Raw genomic sequence first — 25,599 nt, forward strand, 5'->3', positions numbered from 1 at the left:
TCCACCTATATGTTGCTAATTTTTCTGTGCTATGAAGCATTTTCCTTGCAAAAGAGTCCTGTGAAAGCTTTATCATTTAATAACTTCAGGATGAGAATATGTTTTACACTCATGTTATCTAAAATTAACCCTTGTTAAGTCTTCATGGGGTCCAGAGAGATCTCGGAAAGGATGATTAAGAACAGGTCTGAGAAGAGAATCTAGGATGAAAGACAGGAGTAAATGGATTTATTCATTCCACCTGAGATATGGCTGCCTGGCTTCAGGGTCCCTTTTTAGCAGCCGTTACAATTATAAAAGATTAATGTGAAACCTTCCAAGAGGGTTTCACAGAAACCTTAAGTATTCTTCTCACTTGTGACTTTAAAAAGATGAGTAGAGGACTTCCCTGGTGGTGCAGTGGTTAAGAATCCACCTGCCCATGCAGGGGACACGGGTTCGATATCTGGTCCAGGAAGATCCCACATGTCGCAGGGCAACTAAGTCCGTGCACCACAACTACTGAAGCCCCCGTGCTTAGAGCCCGTGCTCTGCAACAACAGGAGCCACCGCAATGAGAAGCCCGCTCGTATGGCAATGAAGAATAGCTGCTTGCCGCAACTAGGGAAAGCCCGTGCACAGCAACGAAGACCCAACGCAGCCAAAAAAAAAAAAAAGCCGAGTAGATATTTATCTATCTAGGATTTCTTCACAGCCATCATTGGTAAGAGAGAATGTATGATTACTTCCTATGACTCTAACTTTATATAAAGAATGGTGCCTATCCTCTAGTAAAGACACAATATTGGAGAAATGAGATTGAATTGAACTAAAATACGATGAATTCAAGTATGATTTTTAAAAAGAAGCTATGTTCTTGCTTTGGAAAACTAAGGTTTGTAATATGCATAAAAATTGAACACTGTACTTCACAAGGCCACTATCTTCAAGAATTTCCAAAGTCCCTTCCATGTCTAAAATATGAGATGGGAATGTTCAACCTGTGTCATTAATGCCATCGGTGGAAGAGGGACTACATCCTTACTTGTCCACTTTGAGGGAAGTGGACCAGCTTACATGCCTGGCATGCAGAGGAGCTCAGTTACTCTGAGCTCATATTGATTTTATGGAATGGAACAAAAGAAGGTCTTTCTTCTTTGTTTTGTTTTGAGGGCCATAAAAGGCCCTCAAATAATACTTTCTTCAGGACAGATATCCTCAAAGTTGATAAATGATTTCAGTATGATAATAATAGTAAAATGAATTAATTAAACCAAAATTAAGGTAGGCACATGCAGACACAACTCATCCCAGTCTGTTATTAAACTAGAGGAAAATCCCATATATGAAGACAAGTGAGGCCAGGTTGATGAACTGTGTATATCTTACTTGAAATGAAACAACTCACAAGACAGAATGCAGCAAGTTTATTCAACCAGTCAAAAATAAAAATAAATAAAAGCAACTTATTGTTAGACACTGCGAACAGGACTCAGGCAAAAATATGTGGCCTAGATAATAGCCTAATAGAGATAGCAAATTAAATTGCCTTTTGAGTTAATCGTTTAGAAAAATAAGCACTTATCAACAGATTTTCTGATGCGCAGAAAAAATGAAATGGTGCAATATGAGAAAACAGTTGACTAAAGTCACCACAGGCATCCAGATATAGCTCTCCCAACACCAACATTATGGAAATGTAAGAGCAATGGAAATGCTAGTCGAAATGATGTTATTTTCCTTGGGAAAAAGAAAATACCTCCAGAAAGCCTAATTTTTGTTTAATGAAGTTTTCTGTATATATTTGAGTAGTCTGAGGATCCCCACAGACAACAGTCCAATTTTTAAATTTTAAAACAGTCCACCATCAAAAACTATACCAGTTTCATCAAAAACCTTACCTGCCCTATGACGGAGACACAGGAGAGCAGAACTTCATTTTGCTAGTGTTTCTTATACAAAGAATCAATCTTCTTACTAACATATAGAAAGATAATTAAAAAAAAAAATTTTTTTAAAGCCAGGGTATGTTTATGTCTGGCAAAAAGCAGACTGGCAATTTCTTGGCAGAAAATTATATAGAGATATTATATACATATAAATATATAGATATATATCTGTCTATAGAAAGAGACTCTTAGAGATTACTTAGGAATTAACTTACTTGGGGGTTACTATTTTTTATTAGGACTCTCAAAAAACAATGCCTTACTACCTCACTGTTATTTTCAGCATCCTCTCATATCTCTTTTTTTTTTTTTTTTGTGCGGTACGCGGGCCTCTCACTGTTGTGGCCTCTCCCGTTGCGGAGCACAGGCTCCGGACACCCAGGCTCAGCGGCCATGGCTCACGGGCCCAGCCGCTCCACGGCATGTGGGATCCTCCCGGACCGGGGCACAAACCCGCGTCCCCTGCATCGGCAGGCGGACTCTCAACCATTGCACCACCAGGAAAGCCCTCATATCTCATTTTTATTCTTTTTCTTTTTTTAAAATTTATTTATTTTTGGGTGCTTTGGGTCTTCGCTGCTGTGTGCGGGCTTTTTCTATTTGCGGTGAGTGGGGGCTACTCTTTTTTTTTTTTAATAAATTTATTTATTTTAGGCTGTGTTGGTTCTTCGTTGCTGCATGCGGGCTTTCTCTGGTTGTGGTGAGCGGGGGCTACTCTTCGTTGTGGTGTGTGGCCTTGTCATTGCGGTGGCTTCTCTTGTTGCGGGCTCTAGGCGTGCGGGCTTCAATAGTTGTGGCACGTGGGCTCAGTAGTTGTGGTGCATGGGCTTAGTTGCTCCGTGGCATGTGGGATCTTCCCAGACCAGGGCTCGAACCCATGTCCCCTGCATTGGCAGGTGGATTCTTAACCACTGCGCCACCAGGGAAGCCCGGAGGGCTACTCTTCGTTGTGGTGCGTGGGCTTCTCACTGAGGTGGCTTCTCTTGTTGCGGAGCATGGGCTCTAGGCGTGCTGGCTTCAGTAGTTGTGGTGCATGGGCTCAGCAGTTGTGGTGCACAGGCTTAGTTGCTCCGCAGCATGTGGGATCTTCCCAGACCAGGGCTCAAACCTGTGTCCCTGCATTGGCAGGCGGACTCTCAACCACTGCGCCACCAGGGAAGCCCCCCATTTTTATTCTTGAAGTAGCACCGGAAGGTTGTCAAGGCAGGCATTTTTCCCTTCATTCCAGGTTATAAAATTGAGGTTCAAGAGGCCAGAATTTGAGAAAATGAGTTTTGGAGCCAAGGTCTCACAACTTCTATAACCCCAGACTCCTTCTACTGGGACAGTGGTACTTCTCCAGAAGTTGTGAATAAGAATTTCATAAACTGTGGTTTCAAAAGACAAAATAATTCTAATTTGTCTGGTTGTTGAATCAAACTGTGTGTCCAGCAATAAACTAAAATATATGGATCTAACAGTACATAAGAAAATCTCAAAATTGTGGCATTTGAAGGTCCTCATAGAAGGAAAAATAAGTCTGGACTGGTTCCTAGGTTTGTAGTTAGAAACTTCTAGATCTGCAATCTGATAACTGAGAACTTTGAATAAGGAACAAAAAAACCCAAATAAGTACCAGTATTTGAATGTAAGGGGCTTGGCTCTTTGCTTGTCATATGATAGGGAATCATACAAAATTTTCACTTTTCTTTATCTATGAAGACATGCTCCTTCCTTTAATGCATCCAACTGTAAAACTAGGTTTTAACGTCTGTTTTTACTGCAAATATGATTTAAGAAATGTTATTTAAACTAAAAAGAACAATGGAGAGATTTAAACAAAAAGGACAACGGGGAGATCTGAAGGAACATGTAATCAAATTACCATATACGTATATATATATATATATATATATATATATATATATATATATATATATATAATATAAATACTAATCATTTTACTTTACATTATAAAAGGGAAGAGAAATCAGTGTGTTTCGGCATGTGAAAAATGTGAATTAAATGACTTCTAAGTTTTGCTCTCTCTGACAGTATGATATTATTGTGGATGGGAGAAAAGGGAAAACTCTTACTCTATTTCCACATTCCTCATTTTCTAGAACATTAATCTAAGATTCCAAAAGACTGTTTGGACCACATTTACAAATGATGGTGGTGAAGGGGAAAATATTTCTTTAAAAAATTATGTTTCCAGGTCAGACACTCCCATATCTTCCTCTGACCCATTCAGCTGGCAAAGGGGAGGGAAACTATATCTTCAGGAAATCCAATCTTCAGCTTTCTCACTTCCTTTCCTGTTTGCCCAGGGCTGGGTTAGTTAACCGACTGCCCCCTGAGTCTTATCCTAGGCTAGATCTTTCTATTCTCTTTTTTGTCTAATTTGTTGACAGAAAGGATGCCCTTGGGTATGCAAATTACATCAGTTGGTGGTAAGATTTAAGAAACCCCCCTCTTCCCTTCAGGCTTAAAGTTAAATCCTGTTTCCAGCCAAACTACCAGAGAGCTTTGCATCAAGGCTTTTGATGATTATGATTTCAGGGAACCTAATCAGTGAAGTGAATCATTGTTTCCCGTTTGCCTTTATCCCTTGTGGTTAAGCCTCTCAGTAGTTATCACAGGGGGGAGAGTAGCTGTGGCTGGGTGCCTATGCTGTGTGTGGAGAGGGGCAGCAGGAAGAGGGCGTATGTGGGCATCGTTGAGCCCCTGGTCATATCAATACCTTAACACTACAATTCTGTCACCACCTCTAAAACCTGGCTCTACTCCAAGGGTGGCATAATAGAAATGGAGCCAAGAGAACAAGGCAGGATTGGAAAGACGGGGAGGCCAATTGAAGAAATATTAAAAAATGGATCAGGGGCTTCCCTGGTGGCGCAGTGGTTGAGAATCTGCCTGCCAATGCAGGGGACACGGGTTCGAGTTCTGGTCTGGGAGGATCCCACATGCCGCAGAGCGGCTAGGCCCATGAGCCATAACTACTGAGCCTGCGCATCTGGAGCCCATGCTCCGCAACAAGAGAGGCCACGATAGTGAGAGGCCCGCGCAACGTGATGAAGAGTGGCCCCCGCTTGCCACAACTAGAGAAAGCCCTCGCACAGAAACGAAGACTCAACACAGCCAAAATAAAGAAATAAATTAAAAAATGGATCACTCTCTACAATTTGGAAATCTTCAAACTAATATTCAACAATCATACTTATGAAAGAATGTACAAAATTTTTATAAAATATTTTAGTAAGTAAATTTATAAGTTCCAAGGTATAAAACTCCTTAAATGAAGGAGTCCAAGTGGCAAATTTTTCCAAAAATAAGTAACTAAGTAATATTATCAATTCTATTGTTGTAAATGGAAATTGTGTACCTGTGAGTACTTGTGTGTGTGTGTGTGTGTGTGTGTGTATGTATGTTCTGTTGGTGGTGATAGAGAAAGTGGGTACAGGACCAATTTCTAACACTAAGAAATACTTGACAATGGCTTAGATTCTCGTGGAAAACCAATGCAGAGTAGCTAAAATAAAGGTTTCTATCAGTGATATATATTTAAAAATCAATGCATGGAGCACCAGATAAGTTACAAGCTCAAGCTCAAGCTCAAGTCTTTCCATTTGTATTTAAGCCAACCTTTGGTGTTGAAAGCAACAAACAATGTCACTCTCAAAATCACAATTATAAAAAAATGGATCTTTATATCATCATAATATTTCTTGAGACTATCAGAGAGCTGTTACAAGGCAGCCAAGCAAACCCTATTCCAAAGAGAAACCAATCTTCTTTGAGGAAAGGCAGGACACATGAACTGCCTCCCCTTTGGGAGAGCACAGGAGAAAGTGTAAGAAGAAATCAGCTAATATTTTAACTGATGAACTTCTTTCTCTGCTTACAGACATCACCCACAGTGGCCGACACCAGAACTGGGCCACTTCATGGAATCTCAATGTGGATATGCAAACGTTCAAACTCTTACAAAGTATATTTTACACGATTAGGGATTGCAGTATAGTGGGAAGATTGTCAAATGCAATACATTCCTGACAAAACATGGTCCTAATCTAATCTTTCTCATTTTCTCTTCTTTTGAAGATCTGTTCTAAGCCAGACAGTGAATCATTTCTGAATCTGTCATCTTCTCTGAGACTGCTTGAATATGGAAAGCAAAAGGGATGATGGAATTCATCAAGGGGAGGTGGCTACTTCGTTTGCTTCTCAGCCTCAATGAATCATCATGGTGAATTATAATTAATTTCCATTTTAACTGTTAGAAGTCAATCTCCTGACATAGGAACATCTACATATATACAATGAAGGCTGTTGGCCAAAATTTTTGATATTTTACATTTATCAAATCAATGCCTCTTTAAATCAGATTGGCCATTACTCTATTAGTTCTATCTTTGTATCAATAATGGCAATAGCCCTTGAAATGTTAAAGTTATTTTGTTTTCTCTTTATGTCATGATAAACTGAACAGGACATGACTTCACTGCTAGTAAGATCACCACTATAATCCATGACAACAAAACCAAATAACTTTTAAAATGTTAAATCAGGCATCATCTTTGATAAAGTGATTATCAAAGAACATTCTGTGAACCAAGTGTGATAACTTTTACACATGCATTTTGAATGGGGAATTGACTGCCTAGGTTAACACCTGAGTCACAGAACTTACTAGCAGGAGACGCTTAGGCTGATTTTTCCAAGATTAAGTTCTCTTATCTTCAATACCTAGGTGGTTGTAATATTTAAATCATAGAATTGTTGTGAAGATTGAAAAAGCTAATCCATGAAAGCATTCAACCTGACACATAGATAGAACAGGATATCAGTGACCATGTAAGCTAAGTGAGGCTTGTATTCATATCTCCTGTCATCCCGCCTATATAGATTCAGAAACTGTGCCTCAGAATAGTTAACTTGTTTGTTTAAGGAACCACCACTGGTAAATGATTTAAGCTCAGACTTAAAATATGTTTGGAGTCTTCTAGATTTAATTATTTTCTTTTATATTAAATTTCTTCACATAATTACTTTCTTTCATATTAAATTTCTTCACATAAATCCATAATTTGGTCTACATGTGTTATCTGAATTGTGAATGTTTCTGGTTAAATCTTTTTCAGACCAAGGGTAATAAACTCATGTAAAATGGAAGATAGCAAATTAATGTAATTAAAAAAAAATGTTCTCTAAATGCATGGATTACATGCATGTTCTCTAATTACATGAAAACTGAAAATCATCCAAGATAAATCACAACTTTAAATTGAATATGCAACTCATCATACTTACTGGAGAAATTAATAGTTAATTAATTAATTAATGGTTAAATTAATGGTGGCTTCTCGAAATAATTCTTTATCATTTTCTATAACATCTTACATGAATTATTAATCTAAACTGCAATTGCAGAACTAATATACTTGAAAAGTGATCATGTCAATTAAAGCAAAATTTTTTTTACAGAAGAAGAAAAAGAAACTCAAAATGTCAAAGCACTTACTGCAGCTTGTCGATGAGTATTGGACAGTATTCCATGAATCTTCACTTTGTCCTTTTCCATTTGGTCTATGTTCACCCACAAATCCCGGCTGGCAGAATCAGATGGACCATATATCCGAGATATATAGTAATTATGATCTGTGTCCTCCTATAATAATAAAGAATAATGCACATCAAGGACACGGACAGTACAGATGGACCTTGAGGGTATTGTGCTAAGTGAAATAAGTCATAGAAAGATAAATACCAAGTGATATCCCTTATATGTGGAATCTAAAAAAGCCAAACTCATGGAAACAGATTAGAATGGTGGTGACCAGGGGCTGGAAGGGGGTGAAATGGGGAGATGTTGGTCAAAAGGTACACACTTCCAGTTATAAGACGATTAAGTTCTGGGGATCTAAGGTTAAGATTATAGATCTTAAATGTTCTCACCACAAAAATGAAATGATAATAATGTGACATGATGGAGATGTTAACTGATGCTATGATGGCTAGCTTTTACAGTATATAAGTGTATCAAGTCAACGTGTTGTACTCCTTAAACTTACACAATGTTACGTATCAATTATATCTCAATAAAGGTAGGAAAAAAAGAGAAGCATTAATTTTTTTCAGTGACTACTCAGTACTAGCTAAATTTGCCTAAAGCATTCTAATTTCTATTTTAGAAGGTAAAAAAGCATATTTTACTTTTGACTATGGCTTCTTGAAATTTCTCCATTTTATCAGTTTATTTTGATTTTTCTCTAGAGTTGTGTAAATATTTTTTTTTACCCTAAAAATGAGAGTGTGTCAGAATTGTGGCAAGCAAAGATAGAGATAATCATACGTGGTTCTTGTTATAAGCTTTGTGTTGATACTGACTGCTATTTAAAATAATACCTCTAAGATGAATCTACTTGTAGCATTTTTTTTCTTTTTCAGGTGAATTCAGAGTGCAACATTTAATGGATGTTTTTTCACATCAGTTACATTTTTGTAATACCTTTATTGTCCTAGGATCAAAAAATGTTTTTTCTTCCTCTGGCCCCCTTTTTACAAGAAGCATTTAAATCATTACATATCAAAGTTATATAATTTAGAGTTTCATTAAAAAGAAGAAAAGAGCCCTCAAAAGAAAAAAAAGAACAAAGGTGTTCCTAAAATTCATAAAAGAACAAACAAACAAACAAAAATGATCCTATTGAAATTAGAAGTGTTAGTATTCTTCAAAACAGCCAAATGAGTTAAATAACCTCTAAGGAAAGTGAATTAGATTTTAAAAATATAAAAGTAATAAGCCTCTTTAAAATAAACTGTTATATAGACAAAACCTAAAGGCAAATGAACAATCTGTGTACAATAGTCTTTTCTAAAACAGTAATGTTAGGGCTCTCTCTGATTGCTGCTGCCCAAACAAAAAATGTCACTTCTGGAACTAGTATTTTCTGAATGCCTGAACTGTAATTACTATTGAGTGACAACAAATTCAAACTTCTCCTTTTAAACTAGGGTTATATTAGGCGCTGCTTTCATTTAATGGTCCTAGAAATTGAGATAATACATCTTTCTCTTATAATTTGGGTTGTTAAATTCTACTTTTATTTAAATTCTCATTATTGCTATCAACATGGTACCTGTCACAAAACCTTTATTTTTCAGGTTTCACACTCAATGAAGAGATTTAAATGTTTTAAAAAGCAATTTTGCTGAGGAACACCTAGAAAAATCACATGATTATTGACTAATTTGAATCACAATTAGTTTTTTTGTTGTTTGTTTTATCATGAAATGTAAATGTGCTTATCAGTTTGAGAAGTCACTAAACAGAATGTATTTAAAAATATTCAGGTATATGTAAGATTAATGTTTAGTGAATAGAGGGTCTATGATTTGAATAATAAATTTTTGGATGGGATTTCATCTAATGCATTTATTATTTAAGTGCTAATTAAATAAAATATAATTATTCTTGAAATCCAGTCAAAATAAGAATACCATGTACCTTTTCACAAGTCATCATATATATATATATATATATATATATATATATGACTACATGAAGGAAAGGAATATTCTAAGCAATATTCTAAATAGATTTTTCTTCATGACTAAAAGAAAAAATATGACCCCAAATGTACATCTTGAGAAAAGATGTTGATTAAATGTTAACAGTAAATTAAAAAAAAAATCCTATATCTCCAATTAAACTCTAGGTATCATGTACAAATTACGAGTATACCCACAATGAAAGATAAGAAAGTTCTGCAGAGAAAAAAGAAAAAAGGAGATACAAAAAAAGGAGTAGGAAGAAGATTCTATGAAACTCGAGAGCTTCTATCCTAATGATTTTCCAGCCCTCCCTTCCAGAACGTGATGACACTGGGTTGGGTTCTAGGAGAGTAACAAGCATTGTGGTTGTGCCTTCAACTCCGTCTCATTGTCTGGTGCTTCACCATTGGAAGCTTTCAGTGGTAAGTACCCTCCTTGACACTGGGCACAAGCCATTCTACAGGTGTCACTCCACTGGCAACAATGGTTGGTGGGCATGATGAGCACATAACCTAAGAAGGACCAATTAGTGAGACACCTTGGAGATTAGGTAGAGAGGAGATAATTTCCCTGATTCTGATTGCTGAGATGTGTAAATATGAGACTTGGAACTACTGTCACCATTTTCTACCAAGAGGGAATCCTGCCTGAAGATAAAGCAAACATAGATAAGGACAGAACCATAAGCAATGCAAAGAAAAAGCCAGATCCCTGACCAAGTATATCTAAGTGCGCCAACTCCTGGGCTTGTTCAACCACTTAGATGAACCATTAAATCTCTCCTATTGTTAAAACACCTTGAGTTGAGTTATTATCAACCAAAAGAACCCTAACTGACAAACAAGTTTCCTTAACTTTCACGAAAGAGACTTAAGCAATGTTGAATAAGACAAACTTATCTGCAGATTTATAGATCTAGATAACAAACATCTCCCATTCGCATCTGGTAATCTAGCAAATCACACAGAAGGAATGAAAACTTGTATTTAACCTGCCAGAAATCATCAAGTCTGAATAACAAACAATAACGATTCATTTGATTTTTCAGTGAATGGTATAAAAGGGTGGTTTTGAAGAAAATATTCAATGAGTTTAAATTAAATATTTAAGCTTTTGTCCCTATTGCTAGTACTTTTATAGAGTTCAGCAACACTGAGGTCAAAGATGTAATCTTTAGATGAATTATGTAATAGATTTTATGATGCTGCCAAATTCTTATACAATTGCCAGATAGATATTTTCTTTAATATCACAAACTTTCAGTATAGAGTTCAGTATAATTGTTGCAATCAACATATCTAAAATGACTTTGGTATTTCCCTTAACCCCTAAATCCCTGTAATTAATCAAGACACAGTCTTGAAGTTAACATAAAGAATAAGAGTATCATTATGCTAAACAATGGATTAGCTGCAAAAATATATATTTTTATCAGTAATCAGTAATTACAATTACTGATATGGCTATGTGAACATACACCTTCATTTTCACTTAAATCAGAGCTTCTCAAAACAACATCACATCTTTGAAAATACTGAAAGTTAAAGCTTTTTGACTTCTTGGTGTTTGACTTCTATAGCCCAAGCTTGCCAAGTTGTCATGGCAACTTTTATTCAAAGAGGAAGACAATTTATTGTTTACCTAGGAGTTTAGAGACAAAAGTTGTTAAATTCCTGGGAGAGGTGTTTGGCTCAGTTATTCAGGAAAGCCATAAAATAGATGTCTCAAAAATATGACATCTTAGCACTACTAAATTATTCAAACCATATCTTGTCCTTTATAGGAGTAATGGTCTTAAAGCTTTGCCAAAAGCCACTTCAGGCACAAAGATTTTCCTATTCTGCTCAGAAGCAAACTCTTTCTTTTTTTTTCTTGCCAACTATTTCTAACATCATAAAAAATAAAACAAAACACTACTGTGATATGCCTACTTGCCATTTCATTTAGGAAACCAACTGTTACTGAAAGTAGATGGCACAATAGGTAGCTATAAATCCTATAAATCCATGCTTTTCAAACATGTCTGGAAATGTACAGCTGTAAACAGAGGACATACACCAAAAACACAGAGAAAAAGTCTTTGTAACTGTAGCCTAACCATTCTGCAACAATCAGTTTACACAGTTTCTAACCCAAAGGCTGTCTTCTCTTCTATCATGGGTGTTAAATTGATTTTATGTTGAATAATTCTTATGGATGCCTCACACTGCCTATGTAGTAATAGCATTTGAACTCTAAATTCATTTCATTAAGATTTTTTTTTTAAATCAAGAATATATTGTATGAACGTCACTGTGCTAGTCATTGAAATATATGGATATATAAAACATAGTCAAAGTTTTCAGGTAAAGTTATTTAGCATTTAATCAATCAGTTACCTTTCAAAGATAGTTTCATAATAAATAAAGAAATATTATAATTTGAATGGTTCTTGCCAAGTATTAATATACATAATATAATGTAATGTAATGTAACCAAATATGTTACATTCTTATATAAATGATTTCACAGGGGCCATATAGTACATTTAAAGGTAAAGCTATTTAAAAATATTACTTGTATATATAAAACTCCTCAAAAACAAAGAGTTAAAAAATGGTGATCTAAAAAAATCATGTTGATATAAGAAACCAAAGGACATGATCAAATAACAAAAGGAGAAAAAGAGTGAGCTGGCGACACTTTTCTCAACTACATCAGAGGAGGTGACCTACAGGGAATGCGGTGTAGGAAGATAGGTCACATGAGTGTCTCTGTTAATAAAAAGCCAGTGAGAGTATTTAGCTTTCTTTCACTGGGTTACCAAAAAATGAAATTAGACCAACATATTTAAGCACATTTGAAAAGCATATGAACAGAATATAAAGGATTATTAAATTAGTCCCACACAATTTCAGCACGATAGGAGCAATTACATATTATCTTCAAATAGCCTTCAATATACATCAGCAAGTACTACAGCAATACCCTCTTCAGACACTCAGAACAATTACATGGGATACAATTAAATTTACTGTTATGGTGTCAGAAGAATTAAAATCAATTCCTCTATCTCCTGTTGATTATATCAGATTATTGAACCAATTCTCATTATCCATATCTTTTACGTATCTTCAGTTTCTCACAGATGCCTCTGTTATTTCTTTAAGGATTTTTACCTACTTGATCTATTTGCAGCATGGTCTATCCCCCTAGCAATATCTTGTCCATGACTCTTTGGTAGGTATTATTTAATTTATCAGTTCTTCACAAGAATTTAGTTAAGTGACACCCAAGAATGTAGGATTAGTTGTTGTGTGTGTGTGTGAGTGTGTGTGTGAATTTATCATGAGGTCAGATTACTATGTGACATATAAAATATGGGATTCCAGCAATATTTCCATCATAAAACAGTTTTCATTTTCCCAGTAACTTTCTCTTAGATGAGATCATCTCTCATGCTATGCAGAGAGAGGTAAACTGTATGGGCAAGGAAGCATAACACATTTATGATCTTTCAAAATAATGACAAAATCAAAGCTCTATAATTCAATTAAGTGATTGCCTACATCTCCAGGCATTTTGGAATGTGTTGGTATGTGTTTGTGTTGATTCATTTATTAAATGAAACAAACAGTATTTTCTACCTGGATATATTTTATCCAGTATACTTAAATTTGCTCCTGATAGAAGCTTTTAACCTTTTCAAGAATAAACCTGCGAGAGTATTTCCAGTTTTAGAGTGGTGAAAAAGCACAGGCCAGAGAGAGAATCTGGGCAGTTTTGAGTGAATTAACATCTCAATTTATCTTTTATAAATACAAGCAAGTGATGGCCAATCATACAGTGGTTGCTAAAGAGGTGCACTGCCAACTTACAAGGGATCTCTGTAGGCTCCAAAAACCTAGGGAAAAAATGCATGCATGAAAAAAGTTTAAAAATATGTATGAAATTTCTATTAAAAAGCTCAAAATTAGCATTACAATAACATAGCTCAAAGGATATTTGGGTTGAAGTACAGCTTCTGCCTCTAAATAGTCACTGTAAATTCTGGACTTTATATAAGGAATTCAACTAGGTGTCTCTTAAAATTCCTTTCAGCTAAGGTTCTGAGATTCTAAAGCCACAGGCAAATGGGAAGAAACTGCTAGGGGTGAGTGAGTCAGAAGACTTTGCATTATTTAAGTGATACCCATCAAAAGAAATGTAAGTGTGCAGTTTGAAGAACCAACACAGGTAGCTAGTTATAGTAACTGTATAGTATAGTACCATTTCAATAGGTACTTAATCATCCTTGTTGGTAAGTTGTAGATTGGCCCCAAGACTGGAGGCAAATTAACAGACTTGTTGCAAGGAGTGTGCGAATCCCTGGGAACACTATGCGTTATGTGTGCAAACTAAAAAAATCACAGGTCTTGTATTTGTATGCATTATTTTTCAAATGCACAATATATTGTGATGCATAAAATGTGTGATCATTTTACAGTTACTGAATTTCTCTATAATTCTTGGTGTATTTTTCCAATCAACTAGAAAGAAACAACAATGGTGTGAGGGACCACAAAACATTCTGATAATCAAAAAAGACAATCATAATTTATATGGACATTTCTATTTTAGATGTAGCATTCATGATGGGGCAGGAGCTTGGACACCATAAACATACTGTCTTAGTGTGCTCAGGCTGTGATAACAAAAGACCAGAGACTGAGTGGCTTAAAAAATAGCAATTTATTTCTCTCAGTTTTGGAATCTGGGAAGCCTAAGATCAAGGTTCTGGCAGATTTGGTTTTTGTGAAAGCTCTCTTCCTGGCTTGTAGATGGTTGCCTTCTCACTATGTCCTCAAAGGGCCAAGAGAAAGTTCTTTAGTGTCTTCCCCTCCTCTTATAAGGATACTAATCCCATAGGGCCCCACCCTTATGACCTCATTAAATCTTAATTACCTCCTAAAGGCCCTATCTCCAAATATAACTACATGGGGGTTAGGGCTTCAACATATGGATTTAGGGAAGACAGAATTCAGTCCATAGCACATACAGATAGTTCCTTTATTAAGTTTGGATTTGTAAGAAAGCCCTAGATTTATTGCCTTTGAAAATTCATGTCATTCTCTAGTGCTAATCAAAATTGCCATTCAAGCTTTCTAATATAGGAGGGCTTTTTGAAAATCCATACAGTTCTCTATCTTGGCCTATCTCTTAGAAAAAATATTGAGATATTTATAATTTTACAAGAATTATGGAAAATTTTACTTTGGAACAACTTCTAAAAATTATAACTCAGTTGACAATTTTCACACAACAAACATTTGTGGAAAAGGTGGGTAATTTCCCCCTATAAATTGGTCAGTCTCATTTCAAAGGTAACTGTTACTGTTCCCACAAACACTGGGCTTGACAGAGCCATCCCTTCCATTTCATCCTCCCCATCACATGCCACATGAGCCCTACTAGCTCTCCTGGTGTCCCACAAGTACGCTATGTGCCCTGACACCATACTGTTCACCTGCTCTTTTATGCACCTGGAATGATCCTCCCCTATTCTGTCATGCTTTATTTCTTAGTCTGCTTTAATTTCCTTTGTAACTTTTATCATTGGACTTAAAAAAAAATTATTGCCTCCCCCTGCTCCCCGTTTAAAATATCTCTCCCTCTATTGGGTTCACCGCTGTATTCTAGATAGTAAACATTGGTACATGATAGATACTCAATATATAGATTTGTAAGTTTTAGACCTTCTTTATATTTTTCAAGCTATTTATTACTTTGGCTTTATTACCTCCTAGAAAAGATGTTACAGTGGTAGATTCTTCTTAACAGCAAGGAAGAAGTAAAAACTCACACACAAACCAATCCAATTTATTTATAAATATATTTTATTCACTATTCAGTTTATTATTCTTGAAATTTCCATGCCCTATTACAAAACCCCTCATGCCACCTCTATCAGTGGTTATTGCTGGGTAACAAACAACTCCCAAACTTGGTGGCCTGAAACAACCATTCATTTGTTTAGGACTGGGTGCAGCTGGGCACTGCTTCTGTCCTGCACGGTGTCAGTTGGGATCACTGATGGTTTGTGGCCACTTCTCATGTCAGCTGGGGACTGGCTGGTTCCACATGGACTTGGCCACATGTTGAGTGTCTCTCTCTCATTGTGACATCTCATTCCCAAGGAGACCAGATTGGGCTTATTCCCAAGCTGATAGAATCCAAGCAAGTAAGAGCGGAAGCTGCAAGTGTCTGGAGGCATTGCTTAGAAGGTGCTTAATGTGACTTCCATCCCATCATTTGATCAGAACAAGTTACAAAGCATGTCCTGGGTTCAAGAGGTGAGAAGATAGATCCTACCTCTTTATGGGATAAACTGTAGTAGGAATTTGGGGCCATTTTTAACCCATCATGCCATGCAAATTTTCTATGCCTGAGTGGTTGAGCTGTTTTGCTAAGTATAAATAAACAGTTACTTTGACCTCTCTAGGAGATACTGTATCATTTCCACTTCAGTTGAGAGACCATTTTGACAGTACCTGTGGGTAGCTTCAATTAAAAAAAAAAATCTGTAGTTGCTTTCATTTAGCATAGAGGTACTTTTAACAATGTAAATCTTCCTATTGTTTTCTAAATAAGAATTTTAAAAGCCCATTTCAAATGATAAATTCTTCCAGGACCACATTTTATTTTATTTTATTTATTTATTTATTTTTTTTCTTTTTGCGGTATGCGGGCCTCTCACTGTTGTGGCCTCTCCCGTTGCGGAGCCTAGGCTCCGGACGCGCAGGCGCAGAGGCCATGGCTCACGGGCCCAGCCGCTCCGCGGCATATGGGATCCTCCCAGACCGGGGCACGAACCCGTATCCCCTGCATCGGCAGGCGGACTCTCAACCACTGCGCCACCAGGGAGGCCCGCAGGACCACATTTTAGAAGAAGGAAAATCTTGTTGCCAACTCACTTAACTTTAGGTAGCTGATGTACAGGTCAAACAAGGGCAGAACAAAGGGAGAGAGGCTGCAATAGTTTCATGAGCCATTAAAAATATAGAAGCAAAAAGAAAAGCACAGTCTGTTGAAGTTTTGTTTTAAAGTTACCAATTCTAGATTCAAACAAATATTTTCATAATATGGTTTTGCTGACTTTGCAGAAAGATGCCCTCTCAGATCTATAAAGCTGGTATTTATACCTTGCAATAAAATTACAAGATAGCTTAGAAGAGCTTTTATTTCAGTGCCGTCTGAGAAGCATGCTTTCCTTTTTTGCTTCTGTCTTACAAAATCACACAAGGGAAAATCAATGTTATGAGCTTCTCACTTTCCTAAGAACTAGCTGGAAAGTAAGAAAAATGCCTGGAGGTCAAATATTCAAGTGAACGTAGTCTAATGTAGGAAGATGCTGTCAAACAGCCTATTTATTTACAACCATTTCTTTCACATGTCACTCATACAAGCTAACAAGTATTTATGATGCACTGGTTATGTATGTGGAGGTCTTCAGCTGATGGCTGGGAAGGGCAAAAGATGTTTATGATATAGTCCTTGCTCTCCAGAAACCGGCAACAGAGTGACATAGTGCAGGTACTCAAATCTCTCTACTCCAGACCAGCATAAGATAAAGGCTGTACTAATGGCAGCTTCAGTATTATAAGCCTTCTCAGGAGGAAAAAATCTCATTCAGTTTTAGTGATAAAATATAGGGCTCATAGAAGTCATGATATTTAATCTGGGCCTTGAGGAATGAATTGAGAGGGCGATTTTGCTCAGAGGGACTGGTCTGAACCCAGGGGAATGAGCAGGAAAATACTGATAAGATTACAGAAAATAACGAGAACAACAGACACATATAGGGGAGTAATGTGACGTGAGTGCAGCTAGATATGTAGAATTTTGATTGCACAAACCTTTGAACATCAATCTGGAAAGTCTGAATTTGATTCTGTGTAAAATGAGAGCCTTGGAAGTAATGGATTAAGTGTAGACTTAGATGGAACAATCTAGAAAATAGGATGGACTGGAGAAGGGAGTGATTAGAATCATACATTAGTTTGGAAGCTATAATAAGAATAAAGAGTAAAAGAATAAAAATTAATTAACTAATGATTTTTTTAAAAAGAATAAAAGTATCAAGAACAAAATCCTAACAGCTCAACCAGGTTACTAAGAGGGAAAACAAAAGGGAAGATGCTGCTGTGAGAAAGACTGAAGAATCCAAAAGACTTGCCAGTATTTAAGAGGGAAAAGAACACTCAAAAATGACCCTGCAGCATTTAATCAGGATAACTGGACAGCCTGGATGGTTGAAAGTAGCTATGCCAGTTAACAGTTTAAAGTGGAACTTAGCATATCTACATGTCATTATAAATGCTAACAAACAGATATAGGAAAATAAATATCACTGGTTTCCAGATAAAGTGCATACCAACGGTCACAGAACAAGGCCTTAGGAGTAACCAGATGTTAATTGAGAAGCCCTCCCATATTCAAGTAACACCTGTATTTCTATCTTTCTCTCACTGAGTACTCGAATAAGCGCTCAACGGAGGACAATGCCATGAGCTAATGAATGCCCTTGAACTGTAGCAGTGGTTCCCAAACTTGTCTGAGCATTAGAATCAATTGGAGATCTTTTATAAATTTCATAGCCCAGATCATACTCCAGACCAGTTAAATCAGAATCCGGGCTGGGTGCAGTGTGATCCCAACGTGCAGACATCTGGGAAACATCACCTATTAGCTGAAATTTCCAATTTGTAACTGAACATGTTCTATATCTATATGATCATACCAAAACCAAGGCTTTAGAAATATATTAAAAAAATTCAACTTATCCTTAGAGAGCTTACCAAAGTTTAAGAATTTAACTTTTAAAAATGTTGAGCTTAGTACTTTCCAAAGCACACACAGTAAGGTTTACATTCCAGAGAACGGTAGGAATAATAAATAGCCTTTCATCTGTTTTGGAAATGATGATCCTTAAAGTTCCAGTGTTGACGATCTCAGTAAAGAAGGCTGAATCCAGATTTCTATTCCTTAATGGATATGCGATCTGGAGAATTTCTGATTTCTCCGATCTGGAGCTTTCTGAATGTTTCATAGGTTGCATCTGTACATGTCCCAAATAGTATAAATTTGGAATCCTCATATCATGGTTTTGGATGCATTCATTTGACATACAATTTTATGTGTCATCCTCCTCCTCCCCCCCCCACTTGGTATACTAGCTTTGAAACAAGTATCAAGATAAAGCAGCTTCAAAAATGCAGTGAATGTGCTGCATCAATCACTTTGAGATATGAACACAGTTTTAAAGCTCATTAGTCAGTCTGTAAGCATAATCATCAGGCTTTGCATAAACACGCAGTGCAGAGAATGAAGCAGTGGTAAACTGTACGTGGCTATACCAAGCACAATACTAATTGTAAGTAGCACTCGGTGGAAAGAGGTTAGATTTAGCTATGGAAGTTTAACATTATGCATTTTTAATCATTATACCTGATCCACACAAAAAACACAAATTGAGCCATCTTCCTGAAATGATACCACGTAATTTTTTCTTTTCTTTGACAAGATTAGACACGTGACTGAAGTGACCAGTTCTCTCTTGTCTTTGGCATTTGAGGGCCTTGGGTGGACACTCACAGAGAAGCAGCCTTCTTCTGTTCCCAAGTGTTTGCTTCAAATATCAACCAGCTGCCTTTTTAGACTAAATATCTTTCTCTTTGATATTAGGACATTAAAAACATTTATTCAGGAGACTTTTGTTTTAAAAAGTATATAGTAAACAACCTGACACAGTTCCTGCATTTATGTTGTTTACAGTCTAGTGGGAGACACAGGCATTAAGTGATTATATTAATAACAAATCCTAGGGCCACTTGATTTACTTTTGTATCTCAAATGAAAAGTTCAAAAGAAATCAGGACAGGAACTCTTACTTGAATGTTCTTACATTAGAAGTCTACATATATCAGATACTTCTATAAGTAGAGAATTTCCATATGCTCATGGATTTCCTCTGCCTGGGCTTAGATATCCAAGTAGTTCTCTTCACTGATCTACACGGTGCATAAACGTTGCTTAGAAATAATCACCAGTTAATATTTTGAATTCAGTTAATTTGTAGATAAAATTCAGAACAGAATACTGCTTAATGGTTAAAATATTATAAAACAACCTGGGTTAAAAAAATGAAGAGAGCTTATGTCAAAGTTATCTTTGGGTTTTACTCTGGAAGGAACATGATTATTCCAGAGGCTAAGGAGACAATGGAGAAAGGGATTGGGAAAAAAATTCTTAGGTTCACTCAGAGAGCAAAGAATGTAATAAACATTCCAATGAATCAGACTAGTGAGAACAGGTGTGAACAAACAACACATCAGTGTTCTGTTACAACTAGTATAAAATCCAAAGTTCAATCCAGGTCTTTGCATTAGGCTTTGTTGACTTGATGACTTATAAGTAAGCAGTCCACTATGTAGGGCATAGTTCCCCAAATCCAATACAAATTTGGTCCCCTGATGTAGTGGAGACTTTACATAACTCATGATGGCCTAGAGGTTTTTGTTGCAAAAAATGCCAACAATGGTTTGCAAAACATGTAGAGGAATAACAGGCATAATTTTTAGAGCCGAGGAAGAAAAACCAACAGATTGCCTTGAAAATGGAAAGTGACTGGTTCCCTCAGAATATTTTATTAAGCAATAAAATCATTAGCTGGTTAATCTTTTAAATAGAGGAGATTTGGAAAGTGGCTACCTAAAAATAACCTGTTTGCATACTTTTCAAAGCATTTATGATAGAGACAAAAATGTTAGATCCACAGTCAAGAATTCATAATACAGTGGTTCTCAAAGAATAAAATGTGAAAAAGACAAAGATAACTTGATGAGCTTTTTTAAAAGATACATTTGGTTATTCACCTATCATTTACTCTAATATCATGTTCTATTTCTTGTTAATGCTTTCTTTTTCTGAAAAGATAGGGTTTGTTGATAATGCATATTTTTAAATGCCATTAATTTGCGAATGAATGAAAACATTGAGTCTTTTTTTTTCCATTTTGGTTTTATGATATCTGACTTCCAGAGGCCACTGCCACAGTGCTTTTTCCCTTCCTCTTCGGAGGTAGATTAGAACATCTTTAAAGACTCAAAAATATTGGTCGTAAAACTGCTGAGCTAAAGCCTAGAGAATTTGTCATACTCTGACAAAGTATAAGGTACTCACAAGGACTCTAGGAAAGCTGCATGGTTTCCATCTTCAAAGCCGAACTCCCTCCCACTTCCCCTGGAAGCGACAATAATGAATCTAGCAAATGAGTATTTGCATGTGCTTTACATTTCTGTTTCTTGGTACAGAACCCCTCTAAAGAACCCCTAAGGTCACTCTGCTGCTTCTGAGTGGCTGAAGGGCTATTGTGCAGGCACAGAGAGCCCGCAGTGACCTCCTCAGAGCAGGGATGTGGGTGGCAGGGTTTATTTACATATTATTGATCTTCTAATCCTTTTTCCAGGGAGCAGCCTCTGAGGGTCCTCTGGGGATCAAGCTTTTCCTAGTACAAATAATGCCCAGGAAGTGCATTGGGCCCCAGAGAAATGCAAACTCCCTTAAAGGGATTTCAAAGATCTCTGGGCTTGGACTTGAGCCTCAGGCTCCAGGTTCTTCCTAGGCCAGTCTCTCCCTGACCAATTTATAAATACATTTATGAAGTCTAAATAAGTTTATACTATTTTCCCAATAGTAAGTTGAGGGACAGTTGCTAGTCTGCTACATAACAGTTTTATGACAAATTCCTGCTGAGTACAACTGCGAGTTCAGCATTTTAATAACAAATGAAATAAAATCTGGCTAGAGGAGAAAGATCTAAATGGTTGAGGTCTTGTAGGTCAAGTCATGTGAGAAATGAATGGGGAAGAGTCCACTGGATGACAAAGAGGAACTGGATTGACTTTGCCCAAAGGTCAGAAGGACGATTCATCTGTGAATGTTCTGGGGATGAAATATTCAGGAAAGGATGAGAAAACAGTTTAATAAATTAAGATGTCAAAAACAAAATTTTCTCTCTTAAAAAAGGATAAATTCCCATTAGAAGACTTTGAGCAAAGGCTGTTGGAGATGTTATGGATAAGTTTCATGTATTTGGATAAGAAATGCATTTTATAATATCTCAGATTATTTTGACTGTCTTTAACCATATTTCAACTATATTTAGTTTAGCTATATTTAAAACTACTTCCTGAAGTAATTGGTGACTAGATAAACAATTTGCTATTTGGGTAAGAAATAACCTGAGATCAATCTGAATTTTCCAAAAAAGACCTAGATTATTTTTTTGTCTTCTTCACCAACTTTCCCTTCTACATTCTGTCTCTGGCATGTACTCATTCATTTGGGTCAGAGCTCTTAGGTCACTGTTTACCTTATATGATGTCTCATTCTAAACAAGGCTACCTGGTATACAAGAAGAAAAGTATCATTAATTGATGTTTAATTTTCTCATCAGACATTAATGATTATTGAAGAATGTATGCAACTGTGAGTGATTCTAACCACATGCACAAAATCTGAAGAATTTAGCTATACAATTCAGTTTCCAAGACACTATGGCCAAAGCTTTTAGACCATTAAGGAAATATTGTTTACAAATAATAGACCATGAACATGAATATAAAAAAGAGGTTAAGGAATTTCTCCAGCACCACAAACAGGGAGTCCATATGGATAAAGACAAAGAAAGTGTACACTCTGGTAAACTGAAGTGGCTACTTTTCCTGAAGAGATGAACTATCATGGGTTCACTAGGAAATATGCCATGAGGAAATGGGTGGAAAGAATATACAATATGAGACTTCTGTTGCGGGGATCCATGCAGCCAGTCACATGATTGAGGAAGAATAGGATTCTCAGCAAGAAAAGAGTAGCTAAGTTCGGATTGGAAGGTTAGGTGTTCAACTGTTGGAAACTTCATAAGGACCCTTTTTAGAAAATGTCACGCAGTAAATTGTCTCTCCACACCTCCCAGGTATCTTAGTCCACACAGGCTGCCATGATGAAATACCATAGACTGAATGGCTTAAACAGAAATTTATTTCTCAGAGTTCTGGAGCCTGGAAGTCTGAGATTAGGGTGCCAGTTTGGGCATACACTGGTTAGAACCCTCTTCCTGACTTGCAAACAGCTGCCTTCTCACTGTGTTCTCACACCGGCTTGCCTTTCCTCAATGTGTACACGTGGAGAAAGAGCTCTGTCCCTCTTGCTGTTCTCATAAGACCACCAATTTCATCAGATTAGGACCCCACGCTTATGAATTCATTTAACCTTAATTACCTCCTAAAAGCCCTATCTTCAAATACAGTCAGACTGGGGATTAGGGCTTCAACATACGACTTGGGGGAGGGGGTACAATTCAGTTCATAGCACCAGGTATCAGTTACCAGGGATCAAGAGAAAGAGCTGCAGCACGGTAGTGCGTGGGGAAGGGTTGGCTGGCATCAGGAGCTAGGAACAGGGGATGCATGAGAGTCCTTATCCTGGCTCTGCCAATAATCTAAGCTGAACCCAGCTACTCCATCATACCTCTAAAGTGTTTTGTGTAAGATACCACTTATACCTGTTGCAACCGCTACAAAATTGAAAAGAAATGCAAAGTCTCACACTAAAAGTCCCCCCTCCCCCAGCTATTTGATTTTCTTTCTCTTTTTCCTTCAAATCTATCTGCAAATTAGAAATGCTGTGGTTATTTTATACATATGCAATACTACTGAATGATCATACAGTTTAATCCATTTGTTATTTATTTAATTTTTTAGCAAGCTAGTTATAGATATAGACCAGAGCACACTTCTGTCTTATTAACAGTTGAATGTATTGCCAATGTTTCAAATCACTTTGACTTCCTAAATTCATCTCACTGGTAAGTCTAAAATGTTCTAGTCTTCCAGGAAAAACAAAAGAAGATGATTACTTGAAGAAATGTCATTGTTTAAATTACAATATTTATATGTAATTAATTGAATATATAAAAGTTTTTCTCATTATGACTAAATACTTTTGAAAACTTGGAATATTGAATCAATCATAACCGAACAGTATATTTCCCATGACTCCAATTTCATACACTGTAATATTTCAGAAGGACAGAACATAATCTTAGAAACATTCTTCAAAATAACCAGTGAAGGTGAGACCTTTAAAACCATCTTTCACTTCTTGTTTTCAATATCATGTTTACAAGGGATGCAATAGGAAGTAGTCCACCAGAAGAAAAGTAGGACAGAAGAGATCTAGAATATATCTCCAAGAATCAGATTATATTGGATTGAATTCAACTCAACACGTAGTATGCTTCCTCTGGGGTAGACATGAAGGCAACAGTGAGGTGCCTCTCAGAACTTGGAAATAAGATGGAAGATGGAAGATGACCTAGTAAGTTTATATTAATTAAGAATGTAATTAGTTATTTGTTTTGCATATAGTGGCAATAGCATCTGGTGGCCATTAGATACATGAACCTATGGACATTTTATTTTACCATCACTGTGTTGGTCCATGTGTGATTAAGGAAAAAAAAAAAAAGAATGAACAAACAACTTTTAAGTGTTTGGATATCTCTTGAGAAACTAGGAGATGTGGCATCATGTGCCCAAATTCACACATGGCCCCACTCTGCTGCAGCTGGGGAGCAGCTGCCATGGTCCCCATGCCCCATCATTCCCCTATATCTAGGAAGAAATTCCCTTGCAGTAAATCATGCCTCATGTGATGATATCTTTTTTTTTTTTAACTTTTTTGGACTATTGCCACCATGACCCCAAGGGCTCAAATTTACCAACCAAATGTAAATCCAATGCTTGTCTTTAAATATGGGACTGAAGAGTTTCAGATCACTCAGAACCCAATCAAGGCAACTGTAGTAAGATGTCAAGACAACAAATTTGGACTGTGCTAGTAATTTAGAAAGGGGAAACCTAATGTACTTGATGGAATTCGGTTTGGAGAAAGCCTATGTAGAGTGAAAGCGAGTAATCAATCCAAAACAGTGGTGAACACAGCCATTTTTAAAAATGGAATTCAATTACTTCGTGTTAGAAGTAGGCAGATATATAATCCATCAAGAAAATGGGGAGAGAAATTCCAGCTTGATCACATCACAGGGGAACTTGGAAATAGGTCTCTCCTGATTCCCTAAGAATAATCCCAGGAGGTTAACGCATGGATTATTCTGTTAAAGGAAGCCTGGAGCCATGGATGATTCATGAAGGAGTAAGTGGGTGCACAACCCTGGAAGGGTCCAGTGTTTTGATGAGCCTTACCGCCCCCCCTTTCTACCTACATGCCCAATGGCCCCTGCTCATCTAGAAGCACTATAATGCCTGCTGTCACCTGAGAAAGCCCAATTAGCACCCAAGGCAGGTGGCTTAAGATTCACAGCAGTGGTTTCAGGTTTTCTATCATCACTGGAAGGGATAGAACTCAGGTGCTTCTTTGTTCTCTGTCTCTGTCTCTTTGCCTCTGTCCCCAGGCGTGTGTGCTTTTGCGGCATCTCAATTTATGGTTGCCTGAGAGGGGAAGCAGAAAGAAAGGCAGCGAAGTGGATAAAAACAGCCCCAGCAGAAGCAAAGTGACGGAAGTAAGAGCAGCAGCGGCAGCAGCTTACTAGAGCCAAGGGGATACTTTTCCTGCAGATGCACCCTTGCCTTTGCAAAGTGTGGTGGCTTCACTGCTCTGCTCCAGAAGGCTACAAAGGGTCACGCCGCTGACACCAGCGCTGCTGCCGCCTCTTACTACTGTTTTGTTTTGTTTTGTTTGCGGTACGCGGGCCTCTCACTGCTGTGGCCTCTCCCATTGCGGAGCACAGGCTCCAGACGCGCAGGCGCAGCGGCCATGGCTCACGGGCCCAGCCGCTCCGCGGCATGTGGTATCTTCCCGGACCGGGGCACGAACCCGTGTCCCCTGCATCGGCAGGCGGACTCTCAACCACCGCGCCACCAGGGAAGCCCCTTACTACTATTTTGTATGTGACAGCTTCAAATATAACTCTTCAAAAATACAGTTTAGAGGGGGTAGGGGAGCAAATTTGCACAGGAGCATGAGCTTCAATCAGCACAAGTAGATAGGGGACTCCAGTGGAAACAAGCCCGGTTTCCAGATAGGCACTGAAGAG

At 37.3% G+C, this 25,599-nt stretch overlaps 1 protein-coding gene across 3 annotated transcripts in view; it reads right to left on the reverse strand.

Moving 5' to 3' along the window:
• PLXDC2 (plexin domain containing 2) overlaps positions 1 to 25,599 on the reverse strand; it is a 409,788-nt gene that overhangs the window by 215,400 nt on the left and 168,789 nt on the right. For all 3 annotated transcript variants that reach the window (XM_081229343.1, XM_081229341.1, XM_081229342.1), the window contains exon 3: positions 7,432 to 7,578. In XM_081229343.1, the coding sequence (XP_081085469.1) occupies positions 7,432 to 7,578 (147 nt within the window). The remainder of the gene's footprint in view (positions 1 to 7,431; positions 7,579 to 25,599) is intronic.

The sequence above is a fragment of the Mesoplodon bidens genome, assembly GCF_964165515.1.
Source record: "Mesoplodon bidens genome assembly, chromosome: 3".
NCBI lineage: Eukaryota > Metazoa > Chordata > Mammalia > Artiodactyla > Ziphiidae > Mesoplodon > Mesoplodon bidens.